The following is a 23,056-nucleotide window of genomic DNA, read 5'->3' as shown; positions in this document are numbered from 1 at the left end:
CCCCATGTCATTCCAAGCGAAAAAGAATTCTAAGCCAGAGCGAGAGGGCCAGAGTGTGTTGGGTTGCATATCTTTGGAGAAGGGCCCCATAACGAGTGGGCGAGTGCGAGGGAGACGACTGATACGGAGGGCCCTATTATGTTGCTCCCCTGAACCTGGATGTTTGTGCAACATTTTGTGGCCTCTGCCCTAGAGCACAGATTTTAACGGAACAACTTCGAGCAGGCGCACAGTATTTAAAACGCAGCGATCTCAACTGCAGCATGTTGCATGTTACCACCATGTTTCTCCCTCTTAAAACCGATTATCTGCGCCGGCGAAACTCCGATTTTTCAGCTAACAAAGGGAAAGGGCCAAGGTTATTTCCCGAGGCCATCATTAGTGTAGAAGGTTTCGTTTCGATTAGAAATTGCAGCAGGCACTCAGCAAAATGCAGCAGGCAAATGGAACAGTCAATTTTTCAGTCGGTTTCCCTCCTTCCTTCCACCATTCCCTATTACCACTACCATTACCTTATGCCCATTCCCCATTTCCCATTCCTTGGGCACATCGTTCCTCAGGTTAATACTCTTCATTTCTACCTTCCCTAAAATATTGAACATTTTTCTGTACTCACTTTTTAAAATTAGATTTAAATTTCTAGAGTTTTGAAGTACCATATTTGAATTCTGCTTATCACAGCATTACTTAAAGAAATTAAATTGTTTCTAACCTCCAGATAATTTAAAAGGTACCGATATCAAAACTGCGTTATTTAAACTTATCATTTGTTGGCTAAAATGTTAAATAATTAAAAATATATATAAAAAAAATCATATAAACGTTAAAACCAAAAGGTGTAAGACCATACGTGAGAGAAGTGTATGGGGAAGAATTATGTTGCCCTTTTTGCTGAGCCAGAAGAACGGCGGCAACAAGAACTTCTTTATTTTTAGCCACTAGCCATGGCGGCCTGAGAGGGGGAGTTGGGGAGAAAAAGAATGAAAATGGCAGAAAACAAAAAGGCGGTCCAAAACGAGTATTTGCTAAATCGAAAAGGATTGCAGAAACCACGATAGGGATTTTTATATATGCATATAAAAAAGAGCAATTTTATTTTTAAAAATCATTTCTGTATTAAACGAACTTATTCTAAAATTGCAACTCCTTGTATTTAAGTATTGGTATATCAACGTTAATGTTACTTTATTTTTAGCTCCTGGGGTTTAATCAAGGCATCTTTAAACTACATTAAAAACTCTATTCTCAACAAGAATGATAAATAAAAAATTAAAAGAGTAAGTCGGGGAAATCTTTAAAATACCAATTTTCATTAAATTTTTGATAATTCGTTTTGTAAATTTTTAACTTAAGATTGCGCGCCGATTTTGCAATCTGTTTAACAATCATGTTATCGAATATAACTATCGCTCTTTACGTAGACAGGTGAATGGCTCTCTTTCTTCTTCCTTTTGTTTGCCCCCCAGCTGGTTATTATTTCCTCGCTCGTTTATTTTATTTTGGGTTTTTGTTAAGTTCCCAATTTGTTAATGAAACTATGGATCAGTTGTACCTGGAGATCGAAATCAGCACGCAGAAGGAGACCACAATCTACACCAGTGTTTCATCGTTTTTGGCCTTGTATACGTATCAATTCCTGGACGATCCAAAAAATGTGCGGGTCAACTTCGTTTCCACTAAGGTTTGATAAGTGCTTTACAAACTAGCTGAAAGAATGTTTATTAACCCCATAACCATTGTCCACCAAGATTGAGGGCGGTAAGATAGCTTTAAGGAGCTCGCAGCTGCGAAAGGAGCTCACGGATCAGCACATCACGTGCCGGGAGGCCGCATCCCTGCCCGCCATCCGAGATTTGAAACTTCCCATCTACGAGAAGGATGGAAATACGTATATTGCAGGAACCTGTGCTGTTTGCAGGTTGGTTAACATTATTAGACCCTTGTCAGATTATTTAAAGACTAGGTTTGATCAAAGAATTAATATTGGGCTTAGAAAAAAAGGTTATGTACAGAAGACCACTGAAGTGCTTAAGATTTAGATCTAACTATTATCTGAAATTGGTCAACACAAAACTGCAGCCACATTTTGTTAAATTTTTCTCAATTAAACTGCTGTTAGTATTATATTTTCCTGTTAACTTAATTTTTCTTGTTGCTTATTTATTAAAAGAATTTTTGTTTATAAATAGATATTTCTATTTAAAGTTTAGATTAATCTATCCTATTCTAGTTCTCGTTATCTTTTCTTAAATTCCTAATATTATATACCATTTTTTAACACAATTTTTTTTATTTCAGAGAGCTAATTGCCAGGCAATCGAATGAGGAACTAAAGAAATTGTTGGGCTTCAAGGGCAGTTGCCTTTTGGCTCCATCAGAAGCTTCGATTTGGACCAGGTTTTGTGAGGTGGATGTGGTGGATGTTGTGAGTAATCTTCACAATGGTCAAATTTTGGACTCCGTGCCCCCGGAAGTGGTCAGATTCGAACAACATATGAACGAGCCGGTGAGGATGCACAACATCTATAAGCAGGCCAGGGAACAGGCCAATCAGACAGAGAATGGCGGCACAGTCAAGAGGAGGGAGCGAGTGCAGATCAAGTGCACCACGCCCAAGGAGGAGCTGCTTATAGAGCACCGATTCGCCGAGGGCATAAGCTTCACCATTGCCGATCTCATCTTGTATCCCCTGTTAAGGATCGTCTTCCAGCATTGCGGGCAGATGCTGCCCCATTTCCCTCTCACCAGTACCTGGTTTAGTGAGGTGAGTAACAAGACCTTCATTTTGTTTGCCTTTAAATACCTGAAAAGTTACCAATTTCAGATTGATGCCTTTGATGGCAAGTGCGCCAGGATCCTGAGGGAGCTATATGTGCCGCAGGCAGTAAGGACACCTCCCGGTGACCTTGGAATCCCCGACTGCGAGGCCACCAGTCTCTACAAGGCCGATCCCAAGCGATACAAGCCACGCAACCGCGTTTACACCAGTCAGTTGGAGGTGGAAGCGGCCCTGGGAAAACTTTCCCCGCTGCAGCTGCAATTCAACTCGGATTCGGAGCACACCTACGGCCAGCAGCTCATCGACTGGGAGCAGATCGAGCCCACGCATGCCAAGAGCTCAGCGCTGCCCAAGGAGCGACTCGCACGCAAGCGACAGCAGCTGGAGAACATGGCAAATGCTGTGGTTTCTTTAGCTCAGCCTGGCGATCGCATCGTGGACTTCTGCAGCGGCACAGGTCACTTGGCCATTCTGCTGGCCCTCAAACTGCCAAAGTGCACCATTATTGTGATGGAAAACAAAGCCTTTTCCCTGCTCCAAGCCCAAAAGAGGACTGTCGAATTGGGCTTAAGCAACTGCGTCTTCTACCAATGCAATATAGATTACTTTGTGGGAGGATTCGAGATCGGGGCCTCGCTGCACGCCTGTGGAACTGCCACGGATATTGTTTTGCAGCAGTGTCGCCGGGCCAAGGCGCACTTTGTTTGCTGTCCCTGTTGCTACGGATCCCTGCAACCCATGCCGCACATTTCGTACCCACTAAGCGAAGCGTTTCAGGGGGTTTTGGGCACAAAGGACTTCTTGTACATCGCCCATTCGGCGGATCAGGCGCACGAGATGGGCACCACCAACTGCAAGCCGGAGACGACGCTCCAGGGACTCCACTGCATGGCCGTGGTGGACACCGATCGCCAGATGCAGGCAGAGGAGGCGGGCTACCAAGTGATCCTCACGCGCCTGAAGCCCGGGCAGTGCACGCCAAAGAATCACCTGCTAGTCGGACGTTTTGTTAAACAGAACTGAACTTACAAACTGCCACTGATACAAAATAAATGCATTTTTATATACTTTTCAAAGCCTGAGTTATCATTACGATGCGTCAATAATGCGTCTGCCTGCATATTCAAATTGAATCGGATCTTTTTGTTAATTTAAGAGTAAACTTTCTGCTTCAATTTTTGAATACTATTTGAAAATACTTTTTAAACTTTTAGTTTTTTGTTTTTATTGTATTAAGTATATGGCTGAATCTATGAAACATAAATTAAAATGTGCATTTTATTGATTCTTTTATGAAATTGTTCTTAAAACTTTACAAAAATGATCATAAAAAGGCCTAGGAAACAGTTTAAGTTTGGTAGAAATACAAATATTTTACAGCATTTAAAAGTAACAAACTAAGTAATTTAATTTTTGACCGAAATTGGTTGTTTAAATTTAGTTTGCATTTCTATTTCATTTGAATCCTATCCTGATTTTCACTTTAGCCTAGTTTTCCCTTAAGCGAATACAGATTTGATAGTTTTATATGTTATACTTTAATCCGATGCTTCTCAAGCTAAATATATTTGAATGCATTTTAAATGAGTGTGTTCTCCAATTTAAAACAGTATGTTTAATCAAGTTCCGGCATTAGTTATAGACAGTTTATCAGGACGGAATCACCGCCTCGCAGAGCCAGGACCAAATGGAGGACAGACCCACCTTGCACCTTGTAGTCGGCCGCGGTTTTATCATCATTCCTGGATGGGATTACATGCGGAATTAGTTTAAATCAAAGGCGAAGTTCCTGGTAAACTCACATTTGCTTGCCGGAGAAAATCAGACGCTGTTGTTGCGGCGGAATGCCCTCCTTTTCCTCCACGCGCTCCTTAATGCGATCCACCTTGTCCGTGGGCTCAATGTCGATTTCGATTTCCTTGCCGGTCAGAGTCTTTCAAAAATATAACACATATTAACATTAATATTGTTTTGGAAGCCATTCAATATAAACTTTCATATCCCTCGCTTTTGTTGTTGTTTGAAGTGACGCTTGGCTCGGGGGCTAAAACTCATTATTATCCCACATTGTGGCTAGTATAACTTTTCACTCACCTTTACTTTGATCAACATTTTGTGTGTGCTTAAAGTAGCCTGTTCTGTGTAATTGCTAAATTATCTACAACTTTTGCTAATTTTCACAGCTGGCTGTTTTTTTGGCTGTCACTCGTTCGGCGTTGATTCGATTACAGGCGAACTAGAGCTGTCAAAACATCGATGACACTATCGATAGTTTGGATTTTTGTTATTTGGAGGCACTATCGTTAATTTGCTTCTTTGTGACTGGCAAAATGCATTGCAATCGATAGTTGGATTTATTAATGGCGCCAATTTTTTAAAATTTAAAATTATGATATTAAGTGTTTTGGGTGGTCACTGCATTTATTATTTAACCGAAAGTATCTCCAATTATAAAAGTTGTGAATTGATTAAATAAAAATTAACATCACTAATAACTTATGTCTTACTTTTCTTTATTTAAATCTAAATCTTAATAACTATTTACAAAGCCTAATTCGAAATGCATTTTGTTCTGTTCGAAGTAACTGAGATCCCCAGTGTTGTGGTTCTAGGAGAGCTTCTTCAGCTTGTTCCAGTTGCGAATGGCCTCCCCAATGTGGCGGATATCCCTCGCATAGGTTCGACAGCACCCGCCGATGACCTTGGCCCCCAGTTGCGCCCACTCTGGGACGTAGTTGGCGAGGGGCACACAGTGCTCCTTTCCCTGCCAGCCGTTGACCACGTCGTAAACTTCACCACTGTTCGGGTACACCACCAGGGGAATCTGCTCTGCGATCTGGCGATCCCCGTTCAAACTCTTGAACAGAGGAGTCACAAATTTGGGATGCACACAATTTACCCCGATGGCCAGACATTTATCCTGGGCATTTCGCTCTGCCAAAAAGTCCCAGATCGCATTTGCCGCATCCGCAAAAGCCTCGCCATGCGCCAAAGTGCTCTCATCCTTGCACTGGAAGGCCACCCAGAACTTCACGTTCGGATAGTCATCGCACAGCATCTCCACCAGAGCCTCAGCCTCCATTTGGCAGGGAATCGTCTCGATGGCCAGTGCATCCACGCCGGCCTCCAAACAGGCTTCGATCCGCACGCGATGCCAGTCCGTAATCTCCTTGGCGGGCACATAGTCGGCATAGCTGCCGGTGTACTCCGATCCATCGTGCAGGTGGGCGCCAAAAGGTCCAATCGACGCGATGATCAATGGGTAGCCTGAAAATAAAGTCGAACTAAGGTTATTAGTTTGTTTTTTAATTATAAAAATATAAAATATTGCAATTAAATAAAGCAGCATAATAATAATCTGTGTTCACTAAAAGGCATTTTAAATAAAAAAATAACATATTAAGTTGTCTATTTTACAAAATAATTTAAATATTACTTATTTATATAAATGCAGGAACAATTGCAACTGAAATCAAGTGGATATCACATTCAAATAAAAAACAAATAATATGAAAATATAAACAAAAGCAAATCGAAGTTTAAACCCCCACTAAAAGACAATCTAAAATCCTGTGCTAGTACAACGTCAATAAATCCAGCACGTGTTTAACAGATATACATAGATATAGAAGTTTCACCAGGATATCTGGACTCACCTTCCGGAATGGCCAGCTGGGCCTGATAGCACTCGGTGAGATAGCGCTCCTTGGCAATGTGCGCCAAACGGACCGTGTTCCTAATCAACTCGACGCTCTGCTCCTCGTCCAACTCCAGATACTCCATATAGCCCTCGACACTGGACTGATAGGTGTTCGTGAGGATAATATCGGCTCCATCTGTTGTTGTAAGGGGGGGAAATTATGTTAGTCTGCTGCTAATTGCTCCTATCAACCAGGTGCTCACTCTGCAGAAAATCCAGGTGGGTGCTGATAATGGCCGCCGGATTGGTGGCATTGAAACGGGCACTCCACAGCGGATCCCCGTCCACAGAGTTGCCCACATGCACGGTCATCTGGGTGCCGAATCCGCCATCCTTCACCAGCACGCGCGTCAGTCCCATGATTACAATTCACAAGGTTGCTGAAAGGGGGAGGGAAAATGCTAAATTATTTATTAGTTACATTTTCCTACGTCAGCGCAATAGGAGATAATTAATATGTACATATTTGTTATATGAGCCCCGACATCTGGCCGACTGCCCAATAAATAAGGTTTGATTAAGCAAAAATGTTGCAGTTGTTTACTAACTTAACTAACTTATCACCCATTTTCTAGTTCAACGAACTTGGCACAACGGAAGCCAAGTGCACTGACAACTTAAAAAGTACATTCTAGAAAATAAGGCTAACTACGATAAGCGTAGTTCGAAATGCTATACATAGTTTGTGGGGGGCCAATTAAGCTTATTTGAATACTAAATATTTTTGCTTAATAATATTAATGATATAACAAAAAGTAAAGTATGTTTCGTAAGTTTTATAAATTTTTTGAAGTAAAAAAAAATTACTTTTCAAAAAACAAATAACCACAAATTAGATTTGATTTTCATTTTTGATTTTTTTAAAATAATAATATCAATCAAAATAAGATTATAACACAATTTATACATCCTAACATTTTCCATTTTATTTATAAAGCCTTTCATATGTATTTTTAATATCATTTATGGTTGAAATAAAGAGAACAAGAATATGATTTGATAAAAGCTATTTTTGTACGACTTTTAGATAAATTAGACCCTTCTTTTGGGAGTTTAAGCACCCTTTGTCAGGGAATCAATCTGACAGCTAGACAGCCACAAACACAACACTCACCTTGGAAGCTTATTTATAGATCTTGTAAATCGCTAAAGTCAATAACAACTTTATTAGACACTAGACTGGTGGTTATCAAGCTATTGCTTTGGTTTTTTTGTAGAGAACCCTCAGACTGTTGGATATGATCTATCGCACTGGGTGCTCGCCGAACGTTTAAGTGTTTTACAACGCGTCGAGGGGCTTTTATACCTTCTGGCACCAGCTACCAGCCAGCAGCCACTCAGCTGTGCGGGTTGGCTTATCAGGGCGAAATTAATAAATAAAATTTATAACAAAACAAAATAAAACGGCAAACACAAACATGAGAGTGCCCCCACCAAGTGTTACTTTCTGGGTGATAACACGGGTGCACAGCTGCCAGACGCTGGCCAGCCAGATTGAGATTATGCGGATTGGATGGTTGGATTGTCCGGGTTGACAGAGCCTCCTCCACCTCCAACTCACCATCTACATCACAAGGCTGATGAAATCGTCAGATCGTCAGAGTGCGTGGTCCAGGTCTCCGAGCGATGCCACTCGGAATATGCTGCTCCTCGGAATGGATCTCGGCTAAATCGACGTCGATAACCTCTGGAAGCCGACTTGGATCACCATGTACTTGGTTTATTGACTCTGCCTCCAACAGAGGGTAACAGTGGGTGCTTCCAATAGCACAAGATTATGGCTCAAAAATAAATTGATTAATTGAATAAATAAAATAATTCAAGGCCTTTCTTTAGGTAAACAAACATAAACACATTTCAAATAACAAAACAATTTTTGACGATTTGAATTAGACTATGGACCAAAAATGAATTAAGGTAAACAAACAGAAACGCATTTAAAATAAAAAAAAAATAATTGTGCAGTTTATTTCTTAAATGTTTCTTTCCATACATAAATTCTTGCAAATATAAAATCTCCTTTTCATTTTAGAGCTTAGGTACGATAAGTTCACTTAAAGCTAGTTTAACAAGATGTACGTGATTAGGTTGAAATATTAAGTACAAAATAAACATTCGTTTCAAGAGGGAAAATGCACTTTGCTATGTATAAGTTGAATCAGAGATTGCTCCGATTTGGATTCGGACTTAAATTGAGCTAGGTTTGCGAAAACGGTCGCTTGGTGACGGTGACCGCCAGCTCCGATTCCCATTCCCCTCCCATCCCATCCCATCCTGTCCCCAACCCACTTTTTTACCTTTGGTCCGCCCGCTTAATCTGTTCTCGTCTCCCAGCCGTCGACGCTTTATTCCACTCTCCGCTGATTAGGCTGCCCATCTGATCTGGGTACATTCAGCACACAATTGTATGTATTTAGCACACTAAATAGGTCTAGGTCTAGTCACACTAAACGGCTTTTGCACCAACTACAAGGCAGCTATCAGTGCTCGGAGTGCTTGGAGTGCTCGACCGATTACGGCGTTATGTTGAGGCTATCGATGTACTTGCGGATCGCCAGCACATCCGTTGGATAGACCCGGCAACAGCCGCCTACGATGCGAGCGCCCAGTTGGATCCATTCGGGCACAAACCTGACCACTTCCTCGCCGGTTCCGGTCCACTCTTCCTGATCCGCATCGTAGATCTCTCCCCGATTGCTGTAGACCACCAGCGGAATGCGATCCGATCCTGCGGCTTTGGTGAGGGATTTTAGCAAAGGCGTCACAAATAGTGGGTTCACACAGTTGATCCCGATTCCAAAGAGCCTGTCCTCAGCCTTCCGGTTCTGGACCAAACGCCACACGGTGAGAGCCGCCATCGCAAAGGATTCACCACTTGCCAGATGCTCTTCATCCTGAAAATATAAACTATACACTTTGACTAGGGTCTAATTTCAAGTGGAATATTAAATACTCTTAAAAAACAAATTTTTTAAACCATTCTAAGTATTTCTTAAACTAAAACATTTTAGAGAAATATATAAAAATGTAAATTTAAATACAAACAATTGTTTGTATATCCCCTTTTAATATAATATAACTTTTCTAACTAGAAATTATTTTAACTCAATCCCCATGTAGCAACATAATTTTGGCATTGATTATTAACCTGTAAATTAATACATAAACCTTAGTTTATTTGCTTGCTAAACTAGAGGTGATGTTTGGTTGTAGTATTTCTATAACACAAAGTTTTAGAAAAGCTTTCATTACACGTGCACTTGCAAAAATTTAAAAAATATTTTATAGTTTAAAATTTTGTTAAATACAATAATAATTTAATTTCTATAATTTTTTTTTGTTATTTTGGTCTAATCACTACTACTCACCTTGCACTGAAAGGAGACCCAAAACTTGGTGTCCGGACAGTTGTCCAGTACGAATTCGGTGACTGCCTCCGCTTCCAACTGGCAGGGCAGGGTTTCCAGGGCCAATCCATCGACTCCGGCTGCCAAGCATATCTCGATTCTGGTCCTGTGCCACGCCTGCAGCTGCTCCTTGGTTATCTTGTCCGCATAGTTGCCGGAATATTCGGATCCGTCGTGCAGGCAGGCGCCAAAAGGTCCAATCGAGCCCAAAATCAGGGGCAGAGGGGAGTCTGATCCCGAGCCGGTTTCCTTTAGGTACTGTTCCTTGGCCTCCTTGGCCAGCTGGACACTCTTTTGGATCAGCTCCACACCCCGCTCTTTGCTAACACCCAGATGCTTGACGAAGCCCTCCACACTGGACTGATATGTGTTGGTTAGAATGATGTCCGCTCCAATGCGCAGAAAGTCCAGATGAGTTTGGATCACAGCCTTCGGATTGGTGGCATCGAATCGGGAGCCCCACAACGGGTCTCCATCGACTTTTTCGGTAACATTCCTGGCCAATTGCGATGAGAATCCGCCGCACTTGACCAGAATTCCCTTGCTGCTCCAGTAGTGGTTGTTCTCCATGCCTTCACTGGCCTACGTGATTCGCTCAACTGCAGAACTTTCCAACTGACGATACGACTGTATTTTGTATCTGACAGATACGTGATATTCTGAGTTTTGTCGACTAGGAATTTTATTATTTTTGTCGGATTTTTTCGCTTGGGTTGGCAACTTTTTCCGCTTATCTTGTGTGAGTTTTCACAATGCAAAATCTCACTTACACTTCCACAATGCTCAGCTGTTCTTTGTTTACGAAAGCTTACTAGCTACAGTGAACACTCGATGGAGAAAACATTTTATAAGAATTTGCAATATTGAAGAAAATTATGTATGCATATTCGGTGTATAACTAGGCATAAACAAAATCACAATCGCGATTTAAGTTAAATTATTTTAATATATAGATACAGGAAATATTCAAAATTAATATAATAAAATTTTTTACAAATTTGGTAATTAAAAAAATTTTAGAAAATTTTTTTCAAAATTTTAAAACAACGAGATTTATAAATAACAATCAATTAAAATTGAGTTCATACTGTATGTGCGTATGATTTCAATGGCATCATTGTCACAAAAGTACAAAAATAGCAAGAAGCGGTTGAAGAGAAGGAAAGTACCTTAATATATATATTTATATATTTTTTTACAGCAACGTTATCTTTTTTCGAAAAGAAGCAACCCTACAGCTGACACACTGCCAACTGTCATGCCTATAAAATTGAACATTGATGATTTTGTTTTTACAAAATAAAAAAAAAATAGATGCCCAAACATTCTGAGTAATCATTCCAGCTGTTTACCCAAACAAACCAATTAAAACACTTAATTTATATATAAATACAATAGGCATATTTTATATAGTCAAGATAATACATATGCAAAACAAATGGTGTACTAACATAGATGCGTATGTCAATCGATACGAATAGAATAATTAATTCTTAAATACCTTGGTGTTAGTGAATGCAATTGGTTTAAGTAATAAATTGTTTTTGGGGTTATTATTGGGTGTATAATCACATAGTTTTGTATAAATAAATAATTCGGGGAATATTTCAAGCTGAAAAATGCCACAAACATAAATGTAACTTTGGTAAACTTACGCATTGTATAAATTCTAAAACATGATTCGCCTCTAAATCTAGTTTACATTTTTGCACTAAATAACAGTTATAGGTATTGTTCTTGCTTTGTGTGTATAATCGTAGTGTAGTTGGTGTAATATTAACCACTTTTAAACATTGCTACACGCGCATAAATACTAGGCTCAAAAAATACAGATTGTATTGATATTGGAACGGAGAAAAGCATAAACGAAATGCCAAAATAATTTGAAACACTCAGTCTCAGGTCTCCATGATAGTTGGTTGATCCCCAACACTTCCCATTTACGAGAACAGATTGTTGCGCCTCTTGAGGGAGCCGAACTTCTTCTCCGCCTCGAGCAACATCTTTTCGTTCCGAACCACCTCGAAGGGGATGGTTCTGGACAGACGATCCATTTCCTGGTCCGAGGGAAAGTCCTCGAAGCTCATGTTGCTGAAGCCCGTCTTGGCCGAGTTTTGTATGGTGTTCGATTGGAAATTGCGACTGCCACCTGCTCCCCGATTCTCATCCTGACCGTGTTGTTCGCCGTCATCGTCGTCGTCATCGTCGTGGGACTGGTACTGCAATCGCTGGTGCTTCTGCTTGCTGCCCGAGCTCAGCGAACTGGTGGATCCAAGGGCGGCAGCGCTTACTTTCTTGTACGAGTGGCCCTTCACCTTCTGGGTGAGCTTGCCGGGCAGCACCCTCACAGCCAGATGGGACTTCTCCTTCTTGGCCTTCCCAGCGGCCGGTACACCGATTCCGTCGGCCACCACATCGGCACCACGCAGCACCACGGGCTCCTCCTCGTCGTCCGGCGTGAAATCGGAGCAGCGATCTTGGGAGATTTGCACATAAGCATTATCGGCAATGGGCAGCAATGGACGAAGATGGGTGGCGGCGGCTGGAATTGGAGCAGGAACTGTTATGGAAACGGGTTGGGCAGGAGCTGGAGCTGGAGCTGGAACAGGTGCCGGAACCGGAACCGGAATTACAGCTGCTGGTGAGGATTGTGGCTGGTTAATGGAGCTGGAACTGGTGCTAATGCTGGAGTAAGACGGCACATTCACATAGACACTGCTGGTGCCACTCGACTTAACCATCTGGCTATTGTTATTATTATTATTATTATTGTTATAGTTCATCGGTGGCTCCGGCGTTTTGTTGATAATAATCGAGTGATTGATGGTCACCAGTTGTGGGGCAGACACATTAACAGAAACGGACACGGGAACGGAGGCAGGAAGAGACACAGACACGGAGGCGGGCACTTTGATCACATTGTTATTGTTGTGGCTGTGGTTGTTGTTGTGGCTGGGAAAGTGGTGGATCTGGTGGTGCTGTGGATTCTGTTCGATGGTACGAATTACCTGCGGAAATGGCTCCAAGCCAAACAGATCGCATTGATTGTTTTCCACCAGCTCCGGCTTCTGTGAGTTCTCCTGGAAGGGATTGAAAATGGGTTCGTTGAACTCATCTAGCTGCGGGGAGTTCCCCGTTTGATTTGTGGGCGTTAGCTGGGCTGGAAAGTTGGCGAAATTGGTCGCGGGATCTCCGGCCCCGGCAGCTTTAACGGGTGTAGAAGTCCACATTTCGGATTCCGAGGGTTTGGGCTTAGCCTTGGGTTTACTCTTCCTCTTGAGAGGCACACCGACGGGCAACTTAAACGGGGCCAGGGCAAACACATCTTCCTCGGATTCGAGTAACTCTGCATTTGGTGGAAGTGGTGCCGCCAGTGGAGATTCTGTGCTGCTCTTGCTTTCTCCCGAACCATAGTCCAGTTCATCGTCCAGCAGCAACGGACGATCGCCGAACTTGTGCAGCAGATCGCTGGAAGTGGGACTTAGTTCCTCGGATGGGACACTTGGGTCTCCATTGCCAGCCACAAGACTCCTGTCCTTCTTCCTCATCCGCACTTTGACCACCACCCTGCTCCGCACATCGTCCTCGTGGGTGGTCACGCTCTCACATTCGGCATGATAGGCCGAACTGCTGCAGGTCTTCACCGACTCGCTAATGCCATCCATTTCCGTAGGCAGAGGACGACGCAGCTTGGCCTGCGTCTGGCGGGGATTCTCGTCGAAGAGGTCGTCATCTTCGGCCCGCAGATCACTGGCCGATCCAATGGAATCCCCGTCCGACTCCGCCGCCTTGGCGGCTTCTTCAGCCTGGGCAGCCACCGCGGCGGCCATGAGATTCAGCTGTTGGGCCGCCTGGTGCGCAGCTGTTGTGGGTTTCTTGGTCTTGTCGCGAAGTTTCTTCACAATCGGTAGATGGGCCGTCTTGTCCACCTTGTGATAGGCCACCTGTTGGATCTTGTGGATGGTCTCCGGCAGATTGCTGGTCACCAGCTGCATCTGCTTGAAGATGCCGCCACCTCCTTCGTCGCTGTCTTGCTGAAAGAACTCGGAACCTTCGGAATCGGAGTCATCGGAAGTGGGCTGATCCTTGCTGCGCAGCTTCTCGTACTTGTTGCGATCGTCTAGGGGGAGCTTGACATAGCCAGAGACACCATCCCCAGATCCTCCGACACCTCCGGGAAGGCCACCTTCCGAATCGGTTTTGAGTTTGCTGATCAGCGAGGTCTTCTCCTCGCTGGAAACCTCCAAAGTGGGGGACAGCAGCCACTTCGATGAGTTGGATGAGGTGGCGGTGTTAGCTCCGCCTGTCACCAGGCTGATGGGCGTGGACACGCCGCCTCCCGATCCGCCGGAGGAAACGCCGATGAATTTCGCTGTGGACGAGAGCGAAGGACTTTTATGCAGTAAGGTAATGAGATTACGGGTTTACGGGTTAGCGGCTGTTTGTTCTACAACTAGTTATGGATGAAATGTGTGAGAGCATGTGGATGATCCCCTGGAATTGATTTAGTTACTGAGTGATTTGTATGTATGCTTTATGCTCAACGTGACGTATACGTAATATTTTGGTTAGTTCAATGGCGAAGGCGACGATAGAAGCTGGAAGACGTTGTAATGTTGACCCAAACGTTAATTCGGGGAATTATGTGTTGATTTTAAGGCATGCACAGTTTAATTATAATTTGTTTAGCTCCCTTTATATTCAACTTTTTTTTTAATTCAAACTTGACCTTAGAATTTGGTTTTTATTTAAACCTCATTTAAAAAAAAAATTACAATATTTAGAAAAACAATGGATTTTAAATGGTATTTAAAATATATTTAGTTGGACCTGTGCATGCCTAGAAAATCCAATTAGTTATTAATTATATTACCCACACATTTAGTTAGTTTGATTTACATTTTGTGAATGTTCAGTTCGGTTTTGAAACATAATATAGAGTTTATTGCAGTTTTGCTTCAGTTTTGGTTTAAATCTCATACAATTCTTGTGGCTGAACTTAAGCTAACGCCCTGTCTTAACTGGTTTGTATAAATATATAGTGCTTTATGTATATATAGATATAATCTGTTTTTGTTGTCATCTGATAATTTGCTTGTATGTGTCTTGGTTACCTGACTTTTGTTGCTTTCATTGCGCTTTATCTGTTGCTCATCTTGGGTACTCTAGTTACTAAATGTTAGCTCTTTGGTTTAACGCTTCAAGGTGTCCACTCCCAGCGATTTAACTTATGTACAGCATTAACAAGATCAGTAGTTATAGCTAATTGAACATTTCGATTGGTGTGACTGTGACTGTGTGTGAAAGAGAACAATTCTTGGACAGTTTGGAAAACATTCTTGGACTATCTCGGATTTAAACGTGTATTGTCTTGCGTTGATTAACAATTAATTGGGTTACTTTTGTTTGTTTGTCTGCTGCCACATCCGCAGAGATCGCAGCTTGAGGCGAACTTTATCGAAAGCGAAAATATAAAACAATCAGAAGATAAAAATCGTAATCAAGTTTGCTGTCATGTTGAGCGATAATTGGATCCACAGAACCATAATAATAATCTCATTAGCATAAATCTTTAGAATTGCACGTTTTTAACACATGAATAGTAAGTAATAACTCTGATATGCAAATTATTGCCAAAAATGTATACGCTAGTTAGAATTCAATTGCTTCTTTACACTCTACGCCAACAACATGAATAAATATTTCTAGTATTTTCACTTAGTTAGCTAAATTTACAATTACACACAGAGCAGATACATTTACAAATAAGCCTTTGAATTTAACAATAAAAATAATTGAAATTTTGTTCTTTTGATTGGTTAGTTTTCGAACCACAACCTCTATAATATTACTGTTAAGGACTAAATTTACATAGAGGCTAGATATAATATGTATATTAATTTTGGTTTTGTTTTGTTTTCTTTTGTTTCTAGCATAGTACCAGCACCAGGAATTATTTAGTTAGAAGCGTTTAGACTGTAGATTATTAAAGGGGAGAAAAAGGTGGTGCAAACGGGTGAAATGTATATTAACTTCCAGAAAAGAAAATCAAAAACTCATAAAAAACCTAGATACACACCATTTACAAACAGGAATATTTGAATAATTTAGCTAAATTGGCTTACTATAATAATTATTTAAAAATATAATTGAACAATAAGACATTGCCAATCATGTCTCACATTTAAATTTACATTTGATTTATTTTTTAATAATATTTTTGTTTAAGTAAGCTGATAAAGCTTTAATTTATTTTTATTATTAATTAAATTTGTGTATCTTTTTTGGAGGTTTCATAGACAGAATTGCTTATAATTTTGACTTTATTAAATTATCGTTATACTTTTTAAAAAAATAAAAGACGACAAAAAAGTATAAAAAGAAAGAAAAGACAGTTTCTTTTGGCTAATTTTGGGTGGATTAGTGGGTGCATTGGGGTATTTACAAATTGATTGATTGCACTTAAGCATAGGCTACGTCGCGGGATCTTCCACCCATTTATGTATATGGCACGCTAAATCTTTCGATCGAGCAGCGATCGGCTAGTATACGGATAATCTATAGCTGGAACTGATCGGATCTTTCGGCGGCTGCCGATGTGGTCTGGAAGCGGCTCCTTGGATGGAGGAGATATCGAGAAGATCGCCTTGGCGGCTCTCTGCTGAGTTGAGCTGAGCGTTACTAGGAAGTTTTTAGACTACGTCTACGTCTACGTTCAAATCACTTTCACTTTCTGCATCGAGATTGAGAGCGAACAAAAGCAACAATCGGAAAACTAAACGTATTCTGGCATTTGCAAACGGTTAAGGTAGAATTTCATGCTTTACCTCCGGTTTTGCGCAGCGAGCTCGCCTTCTCGCGCAGTCCGGGTGGCAAACTGAATGGCGCCGATCCGAATGGATCCTCCGAAACGTGCGGTGGATGCGGCGATACAGCGGCTGCGATCGGAGGAGCAGCTGGAGGAGCAGCTGAAATGGGAGCCACAGCCGCCGAGGGATTCTGCTCCGTGGGCGTCAGCGTAGAAGTTGTGGAAGCCGATTTTGCTGTGATACCTGCAAATGTTTAGTTTATTCACATTAGTTGAGTAATAGAATATAAAAAACATAAATCCTACTTTCCCAATTGCAGTAAATTTAAAATTAGGTCAATAGCCCGAATCCCAAACTTACTTCCTTGACTTCCTCTTTGACGAATCTTGTCGAACTCTGCCTCAAAGATGTGATCCTCTGTCATCTGGCTGAAGGGCTGCTCCTCCTCAAACGGATTCCAGGCCTCCACTCGCTTCTCCACCGCCGTTTGTCCTGGTTTCATCATTAGTTCACTAATCGATACCGCAGCAGAGTTCGCCGATGCAGATGCATATATCCCAGGATTTGAGGCAGCACTGGCCAAAGTCTGGGGTCCATCACCCATGGCAGCCAAGTTATTGTTAAACGGGGCCAGAAACTGACTTGTCTCATTGGCAAAAGTTCTGGAGCGCAACAAAATAAACGGATGAGTAGATGATCAGTGAGTGATGGGAGAAAAATCAAATTCAAAGGGAATAGAGCATGCAAAGCAAATAAAGTAAATACAGGAAAGGTTACAGATCTTAAGGCTACAAAGTTTCTATTGACTCCGCGGCTCATCGGCCTCATCCTGGTCACTTGTAGCTCTTAAGGATGTGGAACACACAGAAAGAGATAAGCAGAGAGTAGGTGAAAGAGCAAGAGAAGAGCAAAACACAGAACACATACAGATCGTGCCGTATCAAGCCATTGATATGGGTCTAAAATCAAGAATATTTGTTATGTTCATTAAGGAATCGTTTGTTCACAAAAGAAGCACAAGTGTGACAACAAAGCTATATGCTTACTAACATTTTAAAGTCCGTTTTTTATTTTCATTAGAAAATGACTACGTCAGTTTCAAGCATGTGTTAATCACACTTAATAGTTTAAATTACTTAAACCAACATTTATATTCTTAATTTTAGGAGCTCTTTTTTCTGTATTATTTCACTTACTTATTAAAGGCCGAGGTGTCGCTAACATTTCGTCTATGACCGCCGCCACCGCTGGGTTTCGGAGGCGTCAGCATGTTCTTTGTGGGCGTTCCACCAGCAACAGACAAATCCTGTGCCACCTCCTCCTTATTGGGCTCTTCTGCTGCTGGTATGAATTCAGCTGGAATTACTGCCGAATCTGGCTCATTGAAGGGATCTGGATAGCCACTTGTCTCGAATAGATTACTAGGAGCAGGAGCTGCAGGCGTAACCGCCTGGGGAGGTGGCGGAACTGCTGGCAGCCATGGCTGGGAAGTTGGCCTGGAACTGTTCCACCACAGGTTGGGGTTGAGGCTGTGGAGAGGTGATGTTCTGCCTTGGCGAGGGGCTGGGAGGCAAGCCGAGACCCAGAGGATTACCTCCGTGCACCGAGGAGGAGCCCTTGGGCCGCGAACGAGGAGCTACGCTGGTGCCCGCCTCCACAACCGACACATTCTGGGCCTTAGCCGCTTTTGAGGCCGCCGCACTGATTCTCTTGGCCTCCGATTCAAACGGAGGCACCACCAGCAAGTCGAAGTTTGGAATGGGAGTTTTCTGTAGGAAAACAACACAAATAATAAATAAGCCATTCAAATGTTTTAATTGGCCCTTCACTTACATGCAGGTTTTGTACGGGATTATCTTTGCCGGCCAACCGAAACGCAACCTCGCAGACCTGCCAAATGTTTGGCCTCCGCTCCAGATCCGTGTCCAACATGTATTTTATCAGTTGGTGCATGCCCTTCGAGTACTTCGAAGTGTCTGGAATGGAGAACTGCCCATTCTGGATGGCCAGTGTGCTCTCCCCAAAAGGCAGGGAAAAGAAACACAGCTTGTAGAGCATGCAGCCAAGTGCCCAGATGTCTGCCTTGGTAGTGATGCTCTTTCCCCCGTACAGATCGATCATCTCCGGAGCTCGATAAGACAATGTGGTGTACTTTTGGATCTCCTCCTGCACCGCCGTCACTCCATGCTGCTGGGGATTCAGCGTCTTGGCCGTCGAAGAGCCAAAGTCGCAGAGTACAAAGTTTCCAGAGTCCGTCTGCAGGATGTTCTCCACCTTCAGGTCGCGGTGAATAATTGGGGTCTGACAGTAGTGCAATCGGGAGACCGCCTCGGCAATATCACAGAAGATGTTGAGCACCTCCGGCTCCGTGAAGCCAACGTGTAATCTTTGTGGAAATTGCATTTAATTAGATTTGACTTTCACGAACTTTGTTAATTGATTCATTCCATTTACCTTGCATTCATCATGGCCAGCATGTGATGCTTGCAGTAGGGCATCAGGAGAAGCACCTCGCACACCCCGTTCCCGGTGGGCGTGATGCTCGAGTCCACATAGCCGATGATGTTCTTGTGCCCACTCAGGTTGCTCTGCGGGAGTGAAAGTGATTGTTCTATTAGATTAGGTTTGTTTGGCCTGATTTATTTACTCACCGCAATCTGTATTTCGCGCTTGGCTACATTCAGATCGTGCTCATTGTTGACGTACATTCGCTTCAGGGCGTACTTGGTCGCCGAGGCACTGCCTCCACCGTTTCCCCTGGCCAAAAAAACCATGGCGAAGCCACCTGCGTGAGTTTCGGGGGGATGGATGAAGAGAAATACAGAGCATTAGTGGGGGTAAGTTGACGGACTAGACGTACATAACAGCTGTCAGCTGTAAAACAGCGAGGGGAAAAAACTGCAGGAAAATATAAACCGATGAGTACCCTGTAAGTACTATAAGTGATACCAGTAAACAAGTCAGAAAGAAAGTCACTCAAATGTTAATAAAATGGTTATTTTACTTGCAAAAATAAAATAAAATATAGTTGGATAGAAGAAACATTTCTTGAAATACACTTCCGTGGAAAAATCATAAATGCACTAGAAATTTAACTAACTTTTATTTTTCTGTATATTAATTCGCGATAATTACGTGATCAAAATCTAATTCTTTCTTTCAAATAATTCAAAATCTTATGTGTGCCGTACAAACATCTGCTTAGTGGAGCTTAAACTACAGGGTATCTCAGCTCGAACGATAGCAGTCACTGTCTGGCCATGGAACGATTTACACATGTTTTGCCTAACAGGCGATTTGCATGAGGTTTATTTCGTTTTATTGCAAATAGAATTCAAGTAGAACAGCCCACATTCAGGCCCTCTCCACCTGTCGCTTTGCGCCACTTCAAAATGTACGATAAAAAGGCAACGCAATATAAACTAAACTATTGAAGGTCACGTACAGAAATAACAACAATAACATGCGACAATAACAATACTCAACGGGGGAAGATCGAGGGGGTGGAAGAAAGAGATAGGGAGCATTGGCACTGAGAAAAAATATATTCTATACTATTAAGTGTTAATAAAAAATGTTTCCAAATTAATAGTATCATTTAGTGAAATTATATTTTAATAATAATATTTAATACATAAACGATATACAAAGCATTTTAAATGGATTATATTACTAACAGTGTACGAGTTAGAGAGAAATGAATAGCGGACAAACGAATGTAACCATTTTTGCTTGATTTTTGCTCGACTTTGTGAAATTATGGCGTCAAATGTTAATCAATGCTGAAGGTTGCCAGCCAGCAGCAACAAATCAACTTTGGCAAAAAGTACAGCAACAACGTTCAGTAATAATAGTATGAAAAGCAACACTAACAATGCACAATTGTAGCGAAGCGAGAAAAAACTTGAGAAGGCAATCTGAAACGCAATCGAGGGTAGAAAAAGTGGCGTTAAGGGGTTAAGGTGGGCTGCAGGGGAGAGCTTCATTCGTTAACCGTTTGTCGCTTAGTCATTTGCAATTGTTGTTGTTATTGCCGCTGTCTTGTTGGGTGCTTAAAACTTAAGTCAAAGAAAGCAGGTACAAAATTAAAGGTAATCAAACATTGTTATACTGTTGAAATACCCAGCACCCGGAACCGCAGGTATTTATTGGATTATAAATTGAAACAAACATGATGTTTATCAATATTTAAAATAAACCATTACCTTCTGCTTTTTTTAACTAAGAATTTATATCTATAAAATAGTAAGGACCAAGTTTTAGTTACTTTAAAAATTCATTTACATCCAAGCTTTTCATAAATAAATAATCTAATTCTTTTGTCTTATAAAAAATCTATATCTATAGATATAGTTAGGACATTTCAACATTAGCTAGAGTTAGTGTAAATGTATTTCAGTAAGTTGTATGTTAAAATGAAACCAAATCGACTAGCTTGGCACACTCTTCGCCCAGAGAAACTACAGGGTATCCCTGACAACAGCTGACTGACAGCGGCGCCAGCGCAGCAAAACAACATTACGAATCGAGTTCGCTTGCCAAAAGTACGTGTATAAAAAGTAAAGAAAAACTACGTAATGCCAAGAGGAAAGGTAGCAAATGGAATGGAAGGCACTGTGTGAGCAATTGCTAGATGATCAAATGTTAGATGGCGGGTATTTGAGCAGGAGGAGAAGGCACTTGCACTGCAGGATACGCTGCACTCCACATTTCAAGGGCAAGGACAAATACCCGCCCGATTTGCTCCTTAAGGGCGAACTTTGCCATTTTAGCTTGGCAAAAGGTGGAAAACGAAAAACTGGGAGACAGTGGGCAGATGAAGGCGGCTGGGTGTTGCTCTTGCCGCTTCATTGGCTAAATTAACATAATTGATTCAATTGATTTGTGGCCATGTGTAGTGGCTACGGGAATTCTATGGGTATTCTATGGAAAAACCAACCAGAACTGTGACTCTGTTTGTACAGTCGGGCTTCTATAGTTTGTACAACTATTAATATCATGGAATATTTTAAGCTATAGGCATTTTGGCTAACTCAAAAAACCATTTAATTGGACATTATTACACATTGCAATCTTCATTCCCCCATTATGAACTCGAGTTATGGCTTTAATTCTATGTCAAGGGTAAAATGGCAATGCAATTACTTGAAAGTGGTGAAAGCTTGAGGGTAAAATTTTGAAGACTTAAGATAGTTTATAGTAGTAGTAGCTGGAGGTATTTAACTGCAAACCTATAACTAGAAAATACTAGTCGTTTAAGAAAAATATTTATTGACTATTGATTAAGGAAGAAATTGAGTCTTAATTGTAGCTATTAAATACGAATTTTAACAATTAGTTAAACCTATTTACAATTTGCTACTAGTTTGGAAATATCTATTGATTTAGATTAATGAAACTATATTAAGGGCTTTAGCTAACCTTGCTTCACACTACAGATATTAGGGGGCGTTCTAGTTACTTAATTTCGACCGTTTGTTTAATCGGAAATGCGACAAGTGGGGATACGCAGCTGATTTTTATGCTATTCAGCGGTTTGTGTACGCCTCCCGTTGGTGAATACTCGGGTTTTTATCTAATCTGGCGAAGGGAGAACCGCAGGAGGGCATGTAGGCTACTGCCCACCTGTAAATCAGGCAGGTGATAAGCATAATCGCTGTGCTACGTGATGGGAGATAGGGGAAATGGATGGGAGTGTTAATGGTGTACCTTCGGCCAGGACATCCTCCACGGTGACCGTGACGCGTCCCACTGTGAAGACCTTGCCCACAAAGCTGTTCTTCTCGTTCGATGATGACGAGCTGCTGCTGTTGGGCGGGTTCTCCAGTCGCGAGTTCTCATTGCGCTCGAACTTGGACAGGATTTTCTTCATTTTCCCCCGATTTTCACCAGAAAATGTTTACTGCCCAGCAGCACTACACACGCACACACACACACACTCGCGGGCACACGCACACACAATCAATCACACGGTCTTAATTGCCTGCGCGTAGGTGTTTTTGGCAATTTTTTTTGCGTGGGCGACTGGCGGTGGACGGGGCGTCGGTGCCGCTGGACAATTAATCCACGTTCGAGTCGAATCGGTTAGCTGATTTAAGCTATTTTGCGCACTTTGTATTTTTGCATGCACACACACACTGCAGGGGAAAAAGAAAGTTGTTCGATTTTCCTGCTACTCTTGTTCAGTTGTTCGTGGGGCCAGTGTGACCAGAGCGGTGTGGTGCAGTCAGATGCGCAATCCGCGGCCAGTGCAGCCAACTATCGATTGGCAAAAAGTAGCTAAATTGCTGGGACAGAAGTAGCTATACGTTAAAAATCGTTTAATAATGGATAAAAGGTAAATTATTTTCAAGTACAAATT

General features: G+C 41.9%; 5 protein-coding genes across 6 annotated transcripts; 1 reads left to right on the top strand and 4 right to left on the bottom strand.

The window, feature by feature from the left end:
• The first annotated feature begins 1,450 nt into the window (after positions 1-1,450).
• LOC128262192 (glutathione S-transferase C-terminal domain-containing protein homolog) lies at positions 1,451-3,941 on the top strand. Its single transcript, XM_052996300.1, has 4 exons — positions 1,451-1,681; positions 1,749-1,918; positions 2,299-2,764; positions 2,825-3,941. The coding sequence occupies exons 1-4, from the start codon at positions 1,538-1,540 to the stop codon at positions 3,800-3,802; spliced, it is 1,758 nt and encodes a 585-aa protein (XP_052852260.1). The 5' UTR covers positions 1,451-1,537; the 3' UTR covers positions 3,803-3,941.
• A 352-nt stretch (positions 3,942-4,293) lies between these two features.
• On the bottom strand, positions 4,294-5,034 carry LOC128262222 (NEDD8). The gene is made up of 3 exons (XM_052996349.1): positions 4,874-5,034; positions 4,582-4,712; positions 4,294-4,521 (listed from the first exon to the last, which is right to left on the bottom strand). The coding sequence occupies exons 1-3, from the start codon at positions 4,889-4,891 to the stop codon at positions 4,416-4,418; spliced, it is 255 nt and encodes an 84-aa protein (XP_052852309.1). The 5' UTR covers positions 4,892-5,034; the 3' UTR covers positions 4,294-4,415.
• Positions 5,035-5,271: 237 nt separating this feature from the next.
• LOC128262211 (homocysteine S-methyltransferase) lies at positions 5,272-7,772 on the bottom strand. Of its 2 annotated transcripts, none has more exons than XM_052996332.1 (4): positions 7,594-7,772; positions 6,683-6,880; positions 6,436-6,615; positions 5,272-6,046 (listed from the first exon to the last, which is right to left on the bottom strand). In XM_052996332.1, exons 2-4 carry the CDS (start codon positions 6,837-6,839, stop codon positions 5,388-5,390), a joined length of 996 nt encoding a protein of 331 aa, XP_052852292.1. In that variant the 5' UTR covers positions 6,840-6,880; positions 7,594-7,772; the 3' UTR covers positions 5,272-5,387. The 2 variants fall into 2 exon arrangements, with proteins under 2 accessions (XP_052852292.1, XP_052852291.1); XM_052996331.1 differs by having other exon boundaries at positions 6,683-6,859.
• Positions 7,773-8,422: 650 nt separating this feature from the next.
• Positions 8,423-10,649, bottom strand: LOC128262213 (uncharacterized). The gene is made up of 2 exons (XM_052996333.1): positions 9,848-10,649; positions 8,423-9,373 (listed from the first exon to the last, which is right to left on the bottom strand). Exons 1-2 carry the CDS (start codon positions 10,454-10,456, stop codon positions 8,993-8,995), a joined length of 990 nt encoding a protein of 329 aa, XP_052852293.1. The 5' UTR covers positions 10,457-10,649; the 3' UTR covers positions 8,423-8,992.
• A 615-nt stretch (positions 10,650-11,264) lies between these two features.
• On the bottom strand, positions 11,265-22,922 carry LOC128262174 (uncharacterized). The gene is given in 9 exon segments (XM_052996275.1): positions 11,265-14,258; positions 16,714-16,938; positions 17,056-17,357; positions 17,892-18,169; positions 18,171-18,464; positions 18,529-19,081; positions 19,150-19,283; positions 19,347-19,480; positions 22,405-22,922. Coding segments are annotated over 9 exon segments (4,515 nt in total). The 5' UTR covers positions 22,568-22,922; the 3' UTR covers positions 11,265-11,826.
• Positions 22,923-23,056: the final 134 nt, after the last annotated feature.

The sequence above is a fragment of the Drosophila gunungcola genome, unplaced genomic scaffold (genome assembly GCF_025200985.1).
Source record: "Drosophila gunungcola strain Sukarami unplaced genomic scaffold, Dgunungcola_SK_2 000001F, whole genome shotgun sequence".
In the NCBI taxonomy this organism is placed as follows: Eukaryota; Metazoa; Arthropoda; class Insecta; order Diptera; family Drosophilidae; genus Drosophila; species Drosophila gunungcola.
The sequence above is the reverse complement of the archived record's forward strand: the minus strand, read 5'-3'. Positions and strand labels throughout refer to the sequence as shown.